The sequence below is a fragment of the Oncorhynchus gorbuscha genome, linkage group LG14, assembly GCF_021184085.1.
Source record: "Oncorhynchus gorbuscha isolate QuinsamMale2020 ecotype Even-year linkage group LG14, OgorEven_v1.0, whole genome shotgun sequence".
Lineage (NCBI taxonomy): Eukaryota > Metazoa > Chordata > Actinopteri > Salmoniformes > Salmonidae > Oncorhynchus > Oncorhynchus gorbuscha.
Window position 1 is genome coordinate 34,224,894 of NC_060186.1, and position 18,530 is coordinate 34,243,423.

General features: G+C 42.8%; 1 protein-coding gene and 1 long non-coding RNA gene across 5 annotated transcripts in view; both read right to left on the reverse strand.

Moving 5' to 3' along the window:
- LOC123994827 (protein MB21D2) overlaps positions 1–18,530 on the reverse strand; it is a 22,263-nt gene continuing 3,733 nt past the window's right edge. The window contains exons 2-3 of one of the 4 annotated variants that reach the window (XM_046297847.1): positions 16,919–17,043; positions 1–3,179 (exon numbers count right to left, since the gene is read on the reverse strand). In XM_046297847.1, coding sequence (XP_046153803.1) covers positions 1,915–3,177 — 1,263 coding nt within the window. In that variant the 5' untranslated portion in view covers positions 3,178–3,179; positions 16,919–17,043 and the 3' untranslated portion in view covers positions 1–1,914. Of the gene's footprint in view, positions 3,180–11,032; positions 11,724–15,214; positions 16,255–16,918; positions 17,044–18,530 lie in introns of those variants that run through there. The other 3 variants (XM_046297846.1, XR_006831729.1, XR_006831730.1) reach the window with 3 other exon arrangements.
- Positions 11,033–12,269, reverse strand: LOC123994834. The gene is made up of 2 exons (XR_006831732.1): positions 11,620–12,269; positions 11,033–11,163 (listed from the first exon to the last, which is right to left on the reverse strand). It is a non-coding gene; the product is annotated as an uncharacterized LOC123994834 (long non-coding RNA).

The following is an 18,530-nucleotide window of genomic DNA, read 5'->3' on the forward strand; positions in this document are numbered from 1 at the left end:
TGGGATCCTGTACATCTTTATTCATCACACTAATTGATATTGTTTGCAACATACTGAACATCATGAATGTGCAGACAAGCAACTGTTAAATGTTATATAAATTGTTGAATCAATTATTTTCAAGCAGTTTCTCTTTAGAGTTGTTGTTAAATATGTTTAATTACATTTTAGCTTGATAATAATGTTACCATCTACACATAATTTGATTTGATCATTGCATCACTTGCTCTCCCTCTCATACAGTATGGTCACGTTTCAGGCTAACTACATTGCAGATATTGCATTGCATCAACCCATGGTCAATCGATTTGAACAGACAGGCATCAGATTGTTCATATGATGTGATATGACATCTTATATGATATGATATGACAGCGTTGTGAGATTTCGCAGGCGTATGCAACGTAGTCAGCCTGGTATGCGGCCAGTATGCCTTTAGAAAGGCATAGAACACATTCTTCAGGCCACTCCAGTGATTAGTCCGAATTGATGGTAAGGCAGTGTGTTTTTTTATTTTATTATTTAACTAGGCAAGTCAGTTAACAACAAATTCTTATTTACAATGACGGCCTACCCCGGCCAAACCAAGACGACGCTGGGCCAATTGTGCGCCGCCCTATGGGACTCCCAATCATGGCCGGATGTGATGCAGCCTGGATTTGACCCAGGGACTGCAGTGATGCTTCTTGCAATGAGATGCAGTGTCTTAGTCCGCTGCGCCACTTGGGAGAAAATGATCCCTGCCGATGGTGAGGTTGCTCATTTAGTCCATGACAGGTTTGACTCAACAGGATTTGAAGAACCTCAGGCCATGCAATTCGTTGGTGCTGACAATGCCGCTGACAGATTGGTCCATACAAATGATACAGGCAGGGTCCCACTGCTGCTTTACAATACTATGTACACAGTAGCTACGCCCATGTCCAATTAAAATACATAATTGTGTGTTTGTTCACTTAATTTGCATAACCAATCAATCATAAAACATCTTCATAAGGTCAGCAGCAATATGGAAAATAAGAATCACAGTCAAATGTTTCCAAGTTCCATATAACACAAACAAACAAAAGGACAAGGTCCCAGAGTTCTGGAATATCACAAATACGTAACAAATACACCATTTCACTAATCAGGAGTGTGTATGATGAGTGTTAGCACTTGTATGTGTGGTGTGGAGTGGTGTGGTGTTTGTGTGTGTGTGTGTTTTTGTTTACTAATTGCACTTGAGGATGAAGATATGTGTATCACATTGCCGGTCAGATATCTGCAGGTTTTTGGCATATTCTGGATACGTCTGGAACTGCTCACTATACACATAGGACATGAATGCACAGAGAATGTAAAGTTAGAAACATCTTGTCATTGCGATACAGCTTATTGGAATAACAACTCTAAACCAGTAGGTATTAATTCAGAGCATTTTGCCCAATAGAGAAAAAAAAGAGCATTGACATTGCCTTCCTAAAAGATATGCAACATTTCAGACTTCACATCACAACTTCCACCATAACTGTGTGCCTCTACATTCTGTGCAAAATAATACCAATTTTCACTCACACATATCTACTCAACTCTCTTTATGTACAGTTATGGCGTTAGTACCATCAGTTCCCCTACAGGGACTAAGCCATTCCTTAACTTTCCGAGGAAAGACGCAGTGACTCTTCTTCCACCTGTTTCATGTAGTCCTGTAAAGGCCTTCTCAAGGTGACACGGGCACTGTAGGGTTGGTGGGGTGTGGGGACAGGCAAACAAAATGGGAAGACACCATTGCACAAAAGCACCTCACAATGCTCTGTGGTGACCGTTACTTGGTAAACCGACTAATTTGACGACTCGACCGATCGATCTAGTCAAAAGGAGAATGGGTGATGTGGGGGGAGGAGAAGAATAGCTTTTTTCTATTTTGAAGTCTCAGAAAAACTTGTCGTCGATGCGGAAGTGCGGCCGCGTCACGTCATCGGGGTTGATGAACACCGAGATGGACTTTCCAGGGTTCTCTGTCACCAGCTGCTGCAGCTTCTTAGCCAAGCGGTCATCCGGCTGGTGCTCGCCGCCCGCGTCCGACTGTGGTGACGGCAGGTTTGAGGCACTGCCGCGCCAATGCAGTTCCAGGGTCAGTCGGTTGGCCGCCTTGGCGTGCTCAATGGTAGTGCGCAGGTGCTCGGCCGGGTCGGAGCGCACCGAGCTGAGCTTGCGGGCGTGGAGCATGGCCATCTCGTCCGACAGGTGCTCTAGCATGTTGCACTGTGGGATGAAGTAGTTGGGGCACATCTTGTTGACCAGGCAGTTCTGCAGGTCGTCAATGAGGCCTAGCAGGAAGTGGGCTGAAAAGTCTTCCTGGGACAGGTAGGTGGCGGGGAGCCGATCGCAGGCCCACAACATCATGCTGCGCAGGTGGTAGGGGCTGATGGCCTTGGGCCTTGACAGCAGCTTGATAATGATGGCCTTGCACGCCTGGTAGGCCTGCATCAGGCTGGCCGAGATGCACTTCTTGAGCTGCACTTCGCTGCGGGCGAAAGATAGGCGCCACTCATTCTCCTTACGGCCCTTGTGGGAGCAGGCAGGCACCAGGTAGAAGCCGCTGATCACTTCCTCCTCTGTGATCTTGCCGTCCCAGAAGTGGTTCTCCATCAGCCAGCTCTGGGCCACCGCTGGCCATCCCTTGAAGGAGACCACAGGCACGATGTCATAGAGCATGCGGCTGCTGCCCACGCCCAGGATGACGGAGATGATTGTGCCGTTCCGCTCCACCTTCTCCACGCGGGGCATGCCGCGCTGGGGCTTCTTCTGGATCTCTACCAGGACCACGCTGATGGACTCGTAGAACCAGTCAGCCACCAGTGTGGGTGAGAAGAAGTAGTTGGTGGCGCCATTGATGTGGTCTACCACTGTGCAGCAGTCCTTCCACTTGTTGATGGTGCCCTCGTCGAAGAGGCGCAGGCTCAGCCACGAGTGGCACAGGGCTGAGTGGCGCATGTCCAGAGTGACCGGCTGGTTGCGGTCGTGCAGCTTGAGCGCAGGCACGAGGAGGGTAAAGTCCATGTCATAGTCGGTGCCACGGGCGTAAACACTCAGCTCGTCTAGGTCCATGTCGACCACGCCCTCCCGCACACCACCTGACAGCAGCAGGTACTCGTTGGCCACAGGGAGCTTCTGGTCCAATTTCTGCACCATACCTGATGGGAGAAGAATAAAGGGGGATTAATAGTGGCCTGTGTGGTCCAGCGGTTAGAGTTGGCATGGGTTCAAATCTGGCCCACTGCCCTTAGACTCAACCTCCTCCTACCTTTCCTGTCTTTCCTTGCCTGTCCTATCTGTTCAATAAAAAGGACAAAAATACAAAAGGAGTTAGACTGTCCCACTCCTTTAAAAATAGGGGGATGAATAGCCTATGATTAGGTTTTAACCTCTTGCTCCTACCTGGCACGCAGGCGTCCCATCTAGAGCTCTGGAAATGCAAATGCGCTACGCTAAATGCTAATAGTATTAGTTAAAACTCAAACGTTCATTAAAATACACATGCAGGGTATTGAATTAAAGCTACACTCGTTGTGAATCCAGGCAACAAGTCAGATTTTTAAAATGCTTTTCGGCGAAAGCACGAGAAGCTATTATCTGATAGCATGTAACACCCCAAAAGACCCGCAGGGGACGTAAACAAAATAATTAGCATAGTCGGCGCTACACAAACCGCACAAATAAAATATAAAACATTCATTACCTTTGACCATCTTCTTTGTTGGCACTCCTAGATGTCCCATAATCACTATTGGGTCTTTTTTCGATTAAATCGGTCCATATATAGCCTAGATATCGATCTATGAAGACTGTGTGATAAACGGAAAAAAATAGCGTTTCATAACGTAACGTCATTTTTTTAAATTCAAAAAGTCGACGATAAACTTTCACAAAACACTTCGAAATACTTTTGTAATGCAACTTTAGGTATTAGTAAACGTTAATAAGCGATCAAATTAATCACGAGACGAAGTGTTTTCTATAGGGGTCCGTCTTGAAATACTGTCCGTGTATTTCTCAACCAAAATATCCGGTCTTAGACCTGAAGAAAAAGCCTGTCTCTTGTTCGTTTGACCAAGAAACAAAGAATTGGCAAATGACAAGACTGTTGACATCGTGTGGAAGCTGTAGGTACTGCAACCTCAGCCCTATTTAATGTCTTTCGCCCATAACAATGGGTTGAAGCGGCGGATGGATATATTTTTCCACTTTCAGTGATCAGATTTTCCTGCACTTTTCGATGAAACGCACATTCTGTTATAGTCACAGCCGTGATTTAACCAGTTTTATAAATGTCTGAGTGTTTTCTATCCACACATACTGATCATATGCATATACTATATTCCTGGCATGAGTAGCAGGGCGCTGAAATGTTGCGCGATTTTTAACAGAATGTTCGAAAAATTGGGGGGTAGGAGGAAGAGGTTTTAACAGTGCAAATTCTCTGTAATAAGGTAGCCTATGCCATTCCAAAGGAATGAGCAATACATCAAGGCCTGTACTCTGGAGCGGGGTCCGTCTTGGTCTGGGGCGGTGTGTCACAGCATCATCGGACTGAGCTTGTTGTCATTGCAGGCAATCTCAACGCTGTGTGTTACAGGGAGACATCCTCCTCCCTCATGTGGTACCCTTCCTGCAGGCTCATACTGACATGACTTTCCAGCATGACAATGCCACCAGCCATACTGCTTGTTCTGTGCGTGATTTCCTGCAAGACAGGAATGTCAGTGTTCTGCCAGCACATCTGGGACCTGTTGGTTTGGAGGTTGAGGGCTAGGGCCATTCCCCCCTTAAATATCTGTGAACTTGCAGGTGCCTTGGTGGAAGAGTGGGGTAACATCTCACAGCAAGAACTGGTAAATCTGGCGCAGTCCATGAGGAGGAGATGCACTGCATTACTCACACCAGATACTGACTGTTACTTTTGATTTTGACCCCCCCTTTGTTCAGGGACACAATATTCAACATCTGTTAGTCACATGTCTATGGAACTTGTTCAGTTTATGTCTCAGTTGTTGAATCTTGTTATGTTCATACAAATATTTACACATGTTAAGTTTGCTGAAAATGAATGTAGTTGACAGTGAGGACATGGAGGGGGCTTGGCTTGAGTCATGACATTTGTATTTGTAACTAAACATATCATTAACCAGTTCTCAAGATTTAAAAAAAAATAAAGTCCTGTCCCGGAACACTAGAGATAACTTTCGTGCCTGGTTTTGGATTTGTTCCTCAAAATGTTTTGTTATTTTTCTGTTCTGTTCCCTGAACCGGTTCCAACCCGATACATTTACATTAAATAATATTAACACAGGCTAAATAAATCTCCCCTGTCATAGTCATCCTACCATCCCATAACATTTCAGATTTAAAAAATAACTTGCCATTCATTATCTTATGCATCGTTGGCCTCTGGGTTCTGTGTGCACTGCACTGGACTGAGCTAGCCTAGCATGCTCCGTTAGCATCGGCTGAGTTTATTGATGTAGACTGCAGTGCTCTGTCTCTTTTTTCTCTCTTCCTCTTCACTGATTCCAGAAAGTGTCTGTTCCCTCTCAGCAGCCATAATCCACAACATAAGAGACAGGCCCGAGTGGCTCAGCGTTGTGGTCTACTGTCACTGTTTGTTTGAGACACTGTGACTTTGGGACACTAAGCGCAAGAAGCTTAAGTGTGTAGGCCTACAATGCAAGTGTGTTTGTGTGTGTGGGCTTGTATTACGGTCTTTGAGGGTACCGGAAATCCCTAAAAGTCCCCACAAGGATAGTAAAACCAGGAAAATTCTCCCTCATGGGGCCATTTCCCAGGTCTCCACGAGGACAAAGACTATTTTAAGTTTAGGGGTTAGCTTTTGGTTTAAAGTTACAATTAGAGTTAGGGTTAAGAGTCTGGGTAAGGATTAGGGATAATAGGATTTTGAATGGAAATAAATGTTAGGTCCTCACAAGGACAGTAAAACATATGCTGTGTGAGTGAGTGAGTGAGTGAGTGAGTGAGTGTGTGAGACTGTGTGTCGGTCTGCTGCTCTTTTTGTATCTTTTGCTCACATCATCTGAGTGAGTTTTCATGGTGTCCAGTTTTCTGCACTGCTGCTGAACCAGTACACCACCACAACAGTTGGCCTAATATGCCAGTCAACTCAAAGTTATTCAAGTTAGTGCAGTGATATTCAAACTTTTTCAGCGGGGACCCTATTTCTTCCTGAAAAAATGTAGATTTTTATATCAACAAAACAAAAAAATAATTTTACATTTTAACGAAACCAATAAATACATTTACTAAAAAATATATATATTTTTCATCTTTCTCAAAAACTTCTGAATATTGTCCCATACAATAATCTGTCATCTTAATTGTTTTATTTTTAAAAATGGTGACACCACTGTAGTTCCCCCGAGACCCCAGTAGGGGTCATGACCAGACTTTGAATGCCACTGAGTTAGTGGGCACGTTTGAGTGATAAGGCTAAAGCAACCGACTAGACGAAAGCGGAGTGAAGTCAGGGGAGGTTCAACCGTGATAGGAGAACACTGACGTGGTTTTCCAACAGCAAGGCTCAGGTCAACATGGCAGTGTTGAAATTGTTTAAAAAAGTTTTTCTTGTTGAAATAAATATCACACACTCACAAATGGAAATATGTGTGTGTTCATTGTACAATGAATTATTGAGAGAGAATCAAATATCACATTAATTTGTATATCCACTGCTATATATGAAATGCGGGAAAGTTAGTTCCTTTTTCAGCCATGTCATAGGGTGGCGTACAATTGGCCCAGCGTCGTCCGGGTTAAGGGAGGGTTTGGCCAGGGGGGCTTTACTTGGCTCATCACGCTCTAGCACCTCCTTGTGGCGGGGCGGGCGACTGCAGGCAGTCGAAAGGTGTTTCCTCCGACACATTGGTGTGGCTGGCTTCCGGGTTAAGCGGGCAGGTGTTAAGAAGCGCGGTGTGGCGGGTCATGTTTTGGAGGACACATGACTCGACCTTCGAGCCCATTGAGAAGTTGCAGCGCTGAGACAAGATCGAAATTGGGGAGAACAGGGGGGTTAAAAAATATGACATCTTTTTCTGGTCGCAACTGATACCTCTATCTGACCACCTCGTCATAATTCTGACCACTAAATTGTGTTAGGACAGTCAGGACACTGTCTTTCAAAGAAAATTCGTAAAAATCCAAATAACTTCACAGATCTTCATTGTAAAGTGTTTAAACACTTAAACACATGCTTGTTCAATGAACCATAAACAATTAATGAACATGCACCTGTGGAACGGTCATTAAGACACTAACAGCTTACAGACGATAGACAATTAAGGTCACAGTTATGAAAACTTAGGACACGAAAGAAGCCTATCTACTGACTCAGGGCTCCTGCTCATATGCGTGAACGTGCCTTAGGCATGCTGCAAGGATGCACGAGGACTGCAGATGTGGCCAGAGCAATAGATTGCTATGTCTGTACTGTGAGACGCCTAAAACAGAGCAACAGGGAGACAGAACAGACAACTGATTGTCCTCACAGTGGCAGACCACGTATAAAAACACCTGCACAGGATAGGTACATCCAAACATCACACCTGCCGGACAGGTACAGGATGGCAACAACAACTGCCCGAGTTACACCAGAAATGCACAATCCCTCCATCAGTGCTCAGACTGTCCGCAATAGGCTGAGAGAGGCTGGACTGAGGGCTTGTAGGCCTGTTGTAAGGCAGGTCCTCACCAGACATCACCGACAACAATGTCACCTATGGGCACAAACCCACCGTCGCTGGACCAGACAGGACTGGCAAAAAGTGCTCTTCACTGACCAGTTGCGGTTTTGTCATCACCCCTGATGGTCGGATTCGAGTTTATCGTCGAATGAATGAGTGTTACACCGAGGCATGTACTCTGGAGAGGGATCAATTTGGAGGTGGAGGGTCCGTCATGGTCTGGGGCAGTGTGTTACAGCATCATTGGACTGAGCTTGTGTAATGGCTAGCTAGTTAGCGGTGGTGCGCACTAATAGCGTTTCAGTCGGTGACGTCACTTGCTCTGAGACCTTGAAGTAGTTGTTCCCCTTGCTCTACAAGGGCCGCAGCTTTTGTGGTGCGATGGGTAACGATTAGAGGTCGACCGATTAATCGGAATGGCCGATTAATTTGTGTATTTTTGGCCACCTTTTTTTTTTACACCTTTATTTAATCTTTATTTAACTAGGCAAGTCCGTTAAGAACACATTCTTATTTTCAATGACGGCCTTGGAACGGTGGGTTAACTGCCTCGTTCAGGAGCAGAACGACAGATTTTTTCCTTGTCAGCTCGGGGGATTCAATCTTGCAAACTTACAGTTAACTAGTCCAACGCTCTAACCATCTGATTACATTGCACTCCACGAGGAGACTGCCTGTTACGTGAATGCAGTAAGCCAAGGTAAGTTGCTAGATAGCATTAAACTTATCTTATAAAAAACAATCAATCATAATCACTATTTAACTACACATGGTTGATGATATTACTAGTTTATCTAGCGTGTCCTGCAACATATAATAGATGCGGTGCCCATTCGCAAAAAAAGGACTTCGTTGCTCCAATGTGTATCTAACCATAAACATCAATGCCTTTCTTAAAATGAATACACAAAAGTATATCTTTTTAAACCTGCATATTTAGCTAAAAGAAATCCAGGTGAGCAGGCAATATTAACCAGGTAAAATTCTCTTGCGTTCATTGCACACAGAGTCAGTGTATATGCAACAGTTTGGGCCGCCTAATTTGCCAGAATTTTACGCAACTATGACATAACATTGAAGGTTGTGCAATGTAACAGGAATATTTAGACTTATGGCCGCCACTCATTAGATAAAATACGGAACGGTTCCGTATTTCACTGAAAGAATAAACGTCTTGTTTTCGAGATGAGTTTCCAGATACTGCCTTATTAATGACATAAGGCTCATATTTCTGTGTGTTATCATGTTATAACTAAGTCTATGATTTGATAGAGCAGTCTGACTGAGAGGTGGTAGGCACCAGCAGGCTCGTAAGCATTCATTCAAACAGCACTTTAGTGCGTTTGCCAGCAGCTGTTTATGACTTCAAGCCTATCAACTCTCGAAAATTAGGCTGGTGAAACCGATGTGAAATGGCTAGCTAGTTAGCGGGGTGCGCGCTAATTGAGTTTCAAACGTCACTCGCTGAGACTTGGAGTAGTTGTTCCCCTTGCTCTGCATGGGTAACGCTGCTTCGATGGTGGCTGCTGTCGTTGTGTTCCTGGTTCAAGCCCAGAGAGGAGCGAGGAGAGGGATGGAAGCTATACTGTTACACTGGCAATACTAAAGTGCCTATAAGAACATCCAATAGTCAAAGGTTAATGAAATACAAATGGTATAGAGAGAAATAGTCCTATAATTCCTATAATAACTACAACCTAAAACTTCTAACCTGGGAACATTGAAGACTCATGTTAAAAGGAACCACCAGCTTTTATATGTTCTCATGTTCTGAGCAAGGAACTTAAACGTTAGCTTTCTGAGATGGCACATATTGCACTTTTCATTTCTTCTCCAACACCTTGTTTTTGAATTATTTAAACCAAATTGAACATGTTTCATTATTTATTTGAGGCTAAATTGATTTTATTTATGTATTATATTAAGTTAAAATAAGTGTTCATTCAGTATTGTTGTAATTGTCATTATTAAAAAACGTTTTTAAATCGGGCCGATTAATCGGTTGCGGCTTTTTTTTTTGGTCCTCCAATAATCGGTATCGGCGTTCAAAAATCATAATCGGTCGACCTCTAGTATTGATGCTTCGTGGGTGTCAGTTGTCTATGTGGGCAGAGGGTCCCTGGTTCAAGCCCAGGTAGGGGCGAGGAGAGGGACGGAATCTATACTGTTACATTGGTGCCGTGACCCGGATCACTGGTTGCTGCGGAAAAGGAGGTCAAAAAGGGGGTGAGTGTAACCGATGTGAAATGGCTAGCTAGTTAGCAGTGGTGCGCACTAATAGCGTTTCAGTTGGTGACGTCACTTGCTCTGAGGCCTTGAAGTAGTTGTTCCCTTGCTCTGTCTGCAAGGGCTGTGGCTTTTGTGGCGCGATGGGTAACGATGCTTCATGGGTGTCAGTTGTCTCCCTGGTTCAAGCCCAGGTAGGGCGAGGAGAGGGACGGAAGCTATACTGTTACACTTGTTGTCATTGCAGGCAATCTCAACGCTGTGCGTTACCGGGAAGACATCCTCTTCCCTCATGGGGTACCCTTCCTACAGGCTCATCCTGACATGATTCTCCAGCATGACAATGCCACCAGCCATACTGCTTGTTCTGTGTGTTATTTCCTGCAAGACCGCCAGCGAAGAGCTCTTATCTCAATCCCATTGAGCACAGCTGGGACCTGTTGGATCGGAGGGTGAGGGCTAGGGCCATTCCCCCCAGAAATGTCCGGAAACTTGCAGGTGCCTTGGTGGAAGTGTGGGGTAACACACAGCAAGAACTGGCAAATCTGGTGCAATCCATGAGAAGGAGATGCACTGCAGTACTTAATGCAGCTGTGGTCACACCAGATACTGACTGTTACATTATTCAATTTTTGTTAGTCACATGTCTGTGGAACTTGTTCAGTTCATGTCTCAGTTGTTGAATCTTGTTATGTTCATACAAATATTTATAAGGGCAGTTGACAGTGAGAAGATGTTTTTTTTGTTGCTGAGTTTATTATGTAGGCTACAGGTCATAGTTAAGACCTCATCACAACCTGATAATAACCACCTGACTACAGCTTATTACCTACTGTAAAAAGGATTGCAAAGGATAAAGTTGGATATTGAAAAGCTTGTTCGTTACATTTCTATTCGTTTCCATAGGCACCAATTAAAGTTTCAATCTGCAACATATTCTTACATTTAAAATAGATCAAGCAATGGCAAAAAAAACAATCTACATCACAATTCTTTGCACATCTGGACAGTAATTGTTTCATAATTAACCCACAGACATTGCATGCATAGAAAGACTTGGACGGAGTATATAAATGCACATTGGGATTTTTTATTAATGCCTAATAAGAGTGGTGTAATCGGGTAGATCCTCATCGAGGACCGCAGAGAAGGCGATCTGGAGCATAGTGGCCTTCTTGAATAGTGGTGTGATGGGTCAGATCTGCAGTGAAGAGAATAAGCAACTTACAACTTTATCAATTTGAGATTTTAAAAGAAAAAGGATTTTCCTGAAAAAACTTTGTGTACTCAGCTGGCTAAAAGTATTTCTGTGGTACTTGTTGAAGAAGTCTGTTACAGTTATAGCTTAGAGAGGTCTTCAAAAAAGAGCAACTTGCTCATATACATACTTTGCATCCTCCTCCACCACAGCGGTCTGGGACATATTTTAGGAGGGCCCATAACACATCAATCACCTGAGTTTCCAGGCTTTTCATGACTCTTACTGTAAGCATTTTGCACACGTTTTCTAAAGTTATTGTGATCATCATCACTCTGTCCGTCTCTCCCACACACATACACAGACAGAGAGAGACATACAGCAACACTGTCATTAGCTAAACAGATTTCAAAATGTCAAAATGTTAGCTAGCTGCAGGAGGTAAAAGTGTTAACTTACCATGTCCATGGATGATTAGCTAGAGAGCTAATGTTAGCTAGCTAAAATTAGCCAGCTAGCAAAATTCCTCATGAAGTTCTTCTCCCCAACAAACCGCCGCCTTACTTACAAAAGTAAAACAACAATGCAGGAGAATGTTATCAAAGTTTTTTGTGCATATTTCGAAGCTGTCATTGTTTTCCAGCTGTGTTGTTGTGTAACCTACCAGGCGCTCTGTCCCAATGATTCTTGAGCAATGCACTTGATTGCTCAAGCTGCCTGCACCGCGCACAGAGATATATTGCTGCTAGCACCGATTCCAATCCAAATTTTAGTTGGAACAGATATGCCTACCTCCTCATTTAGCTACTGACATTAAAATAACAATGCGTGCAGTAATTTGAATTGCTCAAAAGCTTTACACAATATAATTGTCAGGGTCAAATTCAGGTGCAATAATGTTTGACTATCTGACTATTTAAATAAATGGAATAAATATAGGGGTTTGTAAATTGTAGTAGGATATTGAAATAAAATACATAGGCCTAGATCTTATCTGTCGGAAAGATATCAGTTTGTCTCTGTGAATGGTTTGTCCTCTAACAAATCAACTGTAAATTTCAGTGTTCCTCAAGGTTCCGTTTTAGGACCATTATTGTTTTCACTATATATTTTACCTCTTGGGGATGTTATTCGAAAACAATGTTAACTTTCACTGCTATGCGGATGACACACAGCTGTACATTTCAATGAAACATGGTGAAATCCCAAAATTGCCCTTGCTAGAAGCATGTGTTTCAGACATACGGAAGTGGATGGCTGCAAACTTTCTACTTTTAAACTCGGACAAAACAGAGATGCTTGTTCTAGGTCCCAAGAAACAAAGAGATCTTCTGTTGAATCTGACAATGAATCTTAATGGTTGTACAGTCGTCTCAAATAAAACTGTGAAGGACCTCGGCGTTACTCTGGACCCTGATCTCTCTTTTGAAGAACATATCAAGACCATTTCAAGGACAGCTTTGTTCCATCTACGTAACATTGCAAAAAGCATTGCAAGAAAGAAGCTTTCTGTCCAAAAATGATGCGGAAAAATTAATCCATGCTTTTGTCACTTCTAGGTTAGACTACTGCAATGCTCTACTTTCCGGCTACCCGGATAAAGCACTAAATAAACTTCAGTTAGTGCTAAATACAGCTGCTAGAATCCTGACTAGAACCAAAAAATTGATCATATTACTCCAGTGCTAGCCTCCCTACACTGGCTTCCTGTCAAATCAAGGGCTGATTTCAAGGTTTTACTGCTAACCTACAAAGCATTACATGGGCTTGCTCCTACATATCTCTCTGATTTGGTCCTGCCGTACATACCTACACGTACGCTACGGTCACAAGAAGCAGGCATCCTAATTGTCCCTAGAATTTCTAAGCAAACAGCTGGAGGCAGGGCTTTCTCCTATAGAGCTCCATTTTTATGGAACGGTCTGCCTACCCATGTCAGAGACGCAAACTCGGTCTCAACCTTTAAGTCTTTACTGAAGACTTATCTCTTCAGTGGGTCATATGATTGAGAGTAGTCTGGCCCAGGAGTGGGAAGATGAACGGAAAGGCTCTGGAGCAACGAACCGCCCTTGCTGTATCCTTCCTGTTTGGCCATGTCCGGGGGTGTCCTCGGATGGGACCACAGTGTCTCCTGACCCCTCCTGTCTCAGCCTCCAGTATTTATGCTGCAGTAGTTTATGTGTCGGGGGGCTAGGGTCAGTTTGTTATATCTGGAGTACTTCTCCTGTCCTAATCGGTGTCCTGTGTGAATCTAAGTGTGTGTCCTCTAATTCTCTCCTTCTCTCTTTCTTTCTCTCTCTCGGAGGACCTGAGCCCTAGGACCATGCCCCAGGACTACCTGACATGATGACTCCTTGCTGTCCCCAGTCCACCTGACTGTGATGCTGTTCCAGTTTCAACTGTTCTGCCTTATTATTATTCGACCATGCTGGTCATTTATGAACATTTGAACATCTTGGCCATGTTCTGTTATAATCTCCACCCGGCACAGCCAGAAGAGGACTGGCCACCCCACATAGCCTGGTTCCTCTCTAGGTTTCTTCCTAGGTTTTGGGCTTTCTATGGAGTTTTTCCTAGCCACCATGCTTTTACACCTGCATTGCTTGCTGTTTGGGGTTTTAGGCTGGGTTTCTGTACAGCACTTTGAGATATCAGCTGATGTACGAAGGGCTATATAAATACATTGGATTTGATTTCATTTACGTGTTTTTTTGTTAAGTTCTGAACAAATCTAAATTGCATTCAGTGGAACAGAAGAAAATGCACAGCACAATAAACAAACAGTTACCATTAAAAGACACACAGCAAGCTACCAAATATTATTCATTTAAAAAAACATTATTTCATTGTACTGAAGTTTTACTGTATTTTAACGGCAGTACATTTTTGTAAAGGTAGGCATATACTATATTATAGTGCATGTTTATCTTGCATGCTGGTAGCCTAGAACAAATATTATGGAAGTGAATGTGCACTTTTCAATTCGGTGGACTGCAACTACGAAAAGCATTACCATAGCCTGTACTAAAATCAAAAACATTTAAAAAGCATAGATCCTCTAAATTAGGAACCATCTCTGATAGCTATAGGGCCGCAGAGACTGTCACACATTTTAGCATGCTAATGACCTAGCAAATTCGATGCCTTGGAGGTGAAATATAAAACATTTTTTAACTGGTATTTCATCACCTGCCGGATAAAACGTAAAATGGCCCTACTCCTGAAAAAGTTAATCGGACCGGACAAACTGAAGAGGACTCGGCCCGAGTACCATTAGCCTTGGCCCAAGGTGATATGATTATACCGGACTCGGGAAGAGCTCCGCCCGCATGAAGCCCCCTGAGTCCGAGTCTCAAACGGAATAGGCCCAGCTTCTTGACTGGGTCCATGAGAACCTAACCCGCTTTGGTGCGCTCTGCCAGCTGTTATTTGCCAACTGTTCTATTTGCCAACATTACTCCAATTTGTATAATTGTAATGGTTCCAGTGTCATATATTCAATGGGTGCATGGCCCACAAACACCATGCACATGTTTATTAATTGAGTAGCATTTGGATAACTGGTCAGTAGGTCGATCAGATTAATACATATTTTTCATGACATCATGAAAAAAACGTATTTTGAATTAAATCTGGTTGTTATATGGGTATAAAACCTCCCGACCAGATTTCCACCACGCCGTATGCCCTCGAGCATTAGCAATCACAGACAGTTTGCGGGCAGTGCAGCCCTATGAATGATGTAAGGCTAAAATAATGAATTATTATATTGTTCAATTTATATAGGACTGGACAATGATGGGTCAGAGATTAGATATACATTTGGGATTTATAGTCAGCCTCTTGATTTGATCTCTTGATCTACACTGATAGATTTGAAACAGCACACTTGCTTTTATTATTGCATCCATTCACCACTGATCAAACTTGCGGACTGTAGTTGTTACTGAGAATTGTCATAAATACGTTTCGCATAATACATTTTTAAAAATCTGCCTCATTCTAGTAAAATGTCAGCTAAACAGACGTGATTTTCCCACCCACAATTTCTTACCGAGCATGGAGAAAATGAAATCCTTGGCGGTGTGAATCTCGAGCGCTCGCTGGTCGTCATATTCTCGCTGATCGTGCTTACTAAATTCCAGAATCAATCGGTTCAAATCCTCGATTCTGGCACCGGACCTGAAATCGAGCTCGGGGTAGTTTGGGATGATCTTGTTGTTATTGTTCGTGGAGCTGGGAGTCGCAGTGGGGCTGTTTCCCAAGCTATTTACGGACCCAGCCCGGCTGGTTAGCGCAGGGGCCGCCATGTTTGCAAGATATAAAAAACAACAGCAATGTGAACGCAGGCGTCCCAAGGCCCCACACTGGCTACCTCGGCTTCAGTTCAGAACATCGGCCGCTGCTTGCACCAAACAAATCGGAGTTCCTTTAAATTTTATGCGGGGTGTGCAAAGTGCTCTCATCGGCGTGGCTGTGGTTCAATGACTGTTGGGGAAGGCTGTCGAATCGTAGGCAAAGTAATTGTCATGGCTAATGTGAGAGTGATGAAGTCAAGTCGATGATGGTGCTGATGATGACGCTAGCCGAATCAGCTCCTCCAGAGCGATGAAGGAATTGCACTGGCACACGTATGTAGCTGATACGTTCCCAGCCTATTATCTGACATCTGTTTGGAAGACCTTCTTTTAAGTTTTATGGCAGACTACACCTATTGGTGTATGGCCGCCAACTACTACACGGGGTATTGAAACAAAACAAAAATACTATTCCATTGATGGTTGTTTGAATACATAACTACCATCCCACTCCTTCAGTCACATTCAAATAACGTCCTTACACAGGCTCAGGTACCCGTGAGGAAGGAGCATTAATCGAAAGGATTCCTTGTAACGCTCAGCCGCACTCACAATGATGCCTACTTTCTCCGATTTTCTTTCCTATTGCGCTGTGCAGTTCATAACCAAATTAAAAGTCCAGGTTTCTGCAACATGTCACGGAGGTAAAGACCGTTTCAAGTTGGATATTCGCGCAATAGCTTTCAAATCGCTTGAGCCACAGACTCCAAATAAGTGTCATGATGTTGGAAAAATTGCACACAACATTGCACATGTCTTATTTTCACGATTTGGGCATTAATTCTCTTTCCAAAGCTAATAAACATGTGGAAATGTGAGCAGCATTTTGTATCCCTAGTTGAATTAGTTAGGGAGCGTAAACAAAGTACAAACTTTTTTACATTCGAATTTCTATAGCTCCTTGGTCATGTGACCTAATGACTTCAAATAAGGTTCAGAATGTCCACTGACTACCCTTCTACATTGCACACCCTTTAGTTTGTCAATTTTCATCTCACATGTTTTTACATTAATTTTTCAAAATGTAGAATTTCAATAGCTCCTTGGTCATGTGACCTAGTGATTTCAAACAAGGTTCAGAATGTCCACTCAGTGGGCCTATACATTGCACATCTTTTAGTTTGTCCATTTTCATCTCACATGATTTTACATTCATTTGAAAAAATCTAGAATTTCAATAGCTCCTTGGTCATATGACCTAGTGACCTCAAACAAGGTTCAGAATGTCCACTAACAATGCCTTCATATCTCACTCTGATGTTTGTCTACATTCCTCTCGTGCTATTAGACTTAAATCTGTAAGCTTTACAGGCCATCTACACCAAAAAATTAAATATAGTTTTTGACCTAATTGTCACATAACAGCTAACCATTCATTATTGAAAATATAACTATCAAACCTGCATTACAAAGACCCCGCAGATGAAAGTGTCCTGCTATATGGTGTGAGTTATTTCCCCTCCTTTCCACTTTATGTCCACCCAGTCATCTTTTCCTTGGCAGGATCTTCTCATTTTGAAGTACTCTATTTTTATGTAAACATAATGGAATTCTGATTAGTTATAGGCAAATGAATACACAGGACAAATTTGTAATGCTGTTATCCTTATCACTATAATCTAGTAGTAATTTAGTAGTAGAGGTAATTTCCTTTATGCCCCATTCTATACACAGCCTAAATTATAGGCACTGAACCATTTACAGTATAAAATTAGCATATAGGATCCAACCCTATCACAGAGTGAATAAATGTAGAGCGTTTGTAGAGTTTAAGAAAAAGTATTAAGTGACAGTTTCATTAGTACATGCTTAAAGAAAGTCATATCACAAAGATCACAGATGACAGATGACAGAGCGTTGGACTAGTAACCGGAAGGTTGCGAGTTCAAACCCCCGAGCTGACAAGGTGCAAATCTGTCGTTCTGCCCCTGAACAGGCAGTTAACCCACTGTTCCCAGGCCGTCATTGAAAATAAGAATTTGTTCTTAACTGACTTGCCTGGTTAAATAAAGGTAAAATAAATAAAAAATAAACAGTGCCCACTAAATCTATGACAATAGAGAATGAATTGTAAGCACCAAAGTGTGTTTGTCAAAATAATATCTGAAAATGTCAGTTGTTGAACATAATACTTCTATTTGCAATAGCAATTTATGATATACTGTATGCAGTTGAGGAATATTCCATGTACCAACACAACATGAAGGACGGACATTAGATATTCCCACCTATAGTATTTTTTTCAAGATGTAAAAAAATATTTCACCTTTATTTAACCAGGTAAGCCATTTGACAACAAGTTCTCATTTACAACTGCGACCTGGCCAAGATAAAGCAAAGCTGTGTGACACAAACAACAACACAGAGTTACACATGGAATAAACAAACGTACAGTCAATAACACAATAGAAAAGTCTATATACAGTGTGTGCAAATGAAATAAGATTAGGGAGGTAAGGCAATAAATAGGCCGTAGTGGAGAAATAATTACAATTTCACAAATAAACGCTGGAGTGATAGATGTGCAGAATATTAATGTGCAAGTAGAGATACTGTGGTGCAAAGGAGAGAAAAAATATATATGAATAAAATAAATAACAATATGGAGATGAGGTAGTTGGATGGGCTATTTACAGATGGGCTGTGTACAGGTGCAATGATCTGTAAGCTGCTCTGATAGCTGATTCTTTATTAAAGATAGTGAGGGAGTCATGAATCTCCCGCTTCAGTGATTTTTGCAATTCGTTCCAGTCATTGGCAGCAGAGAACTGGAAGGAAAGGCGGCCAAAGGAGGAATTGGCTTTGGGGGTGACCAGTGAAATATACCTGCTGGAGCGTGTGCTATGGGTGGGTGCTGCTATGGTGACCAGTGAGCTGAGATGAGGCCTAGTAAGGATTTATAGATGACCTGGAGCCAGTGGGATTGGCGACGAAATGAAGCGAGGGCTAGCCAACGAGAGCATACAGGTTGAAATGGTGGGTAGTATATGGGGCTTTGGTGACAAAACGGAT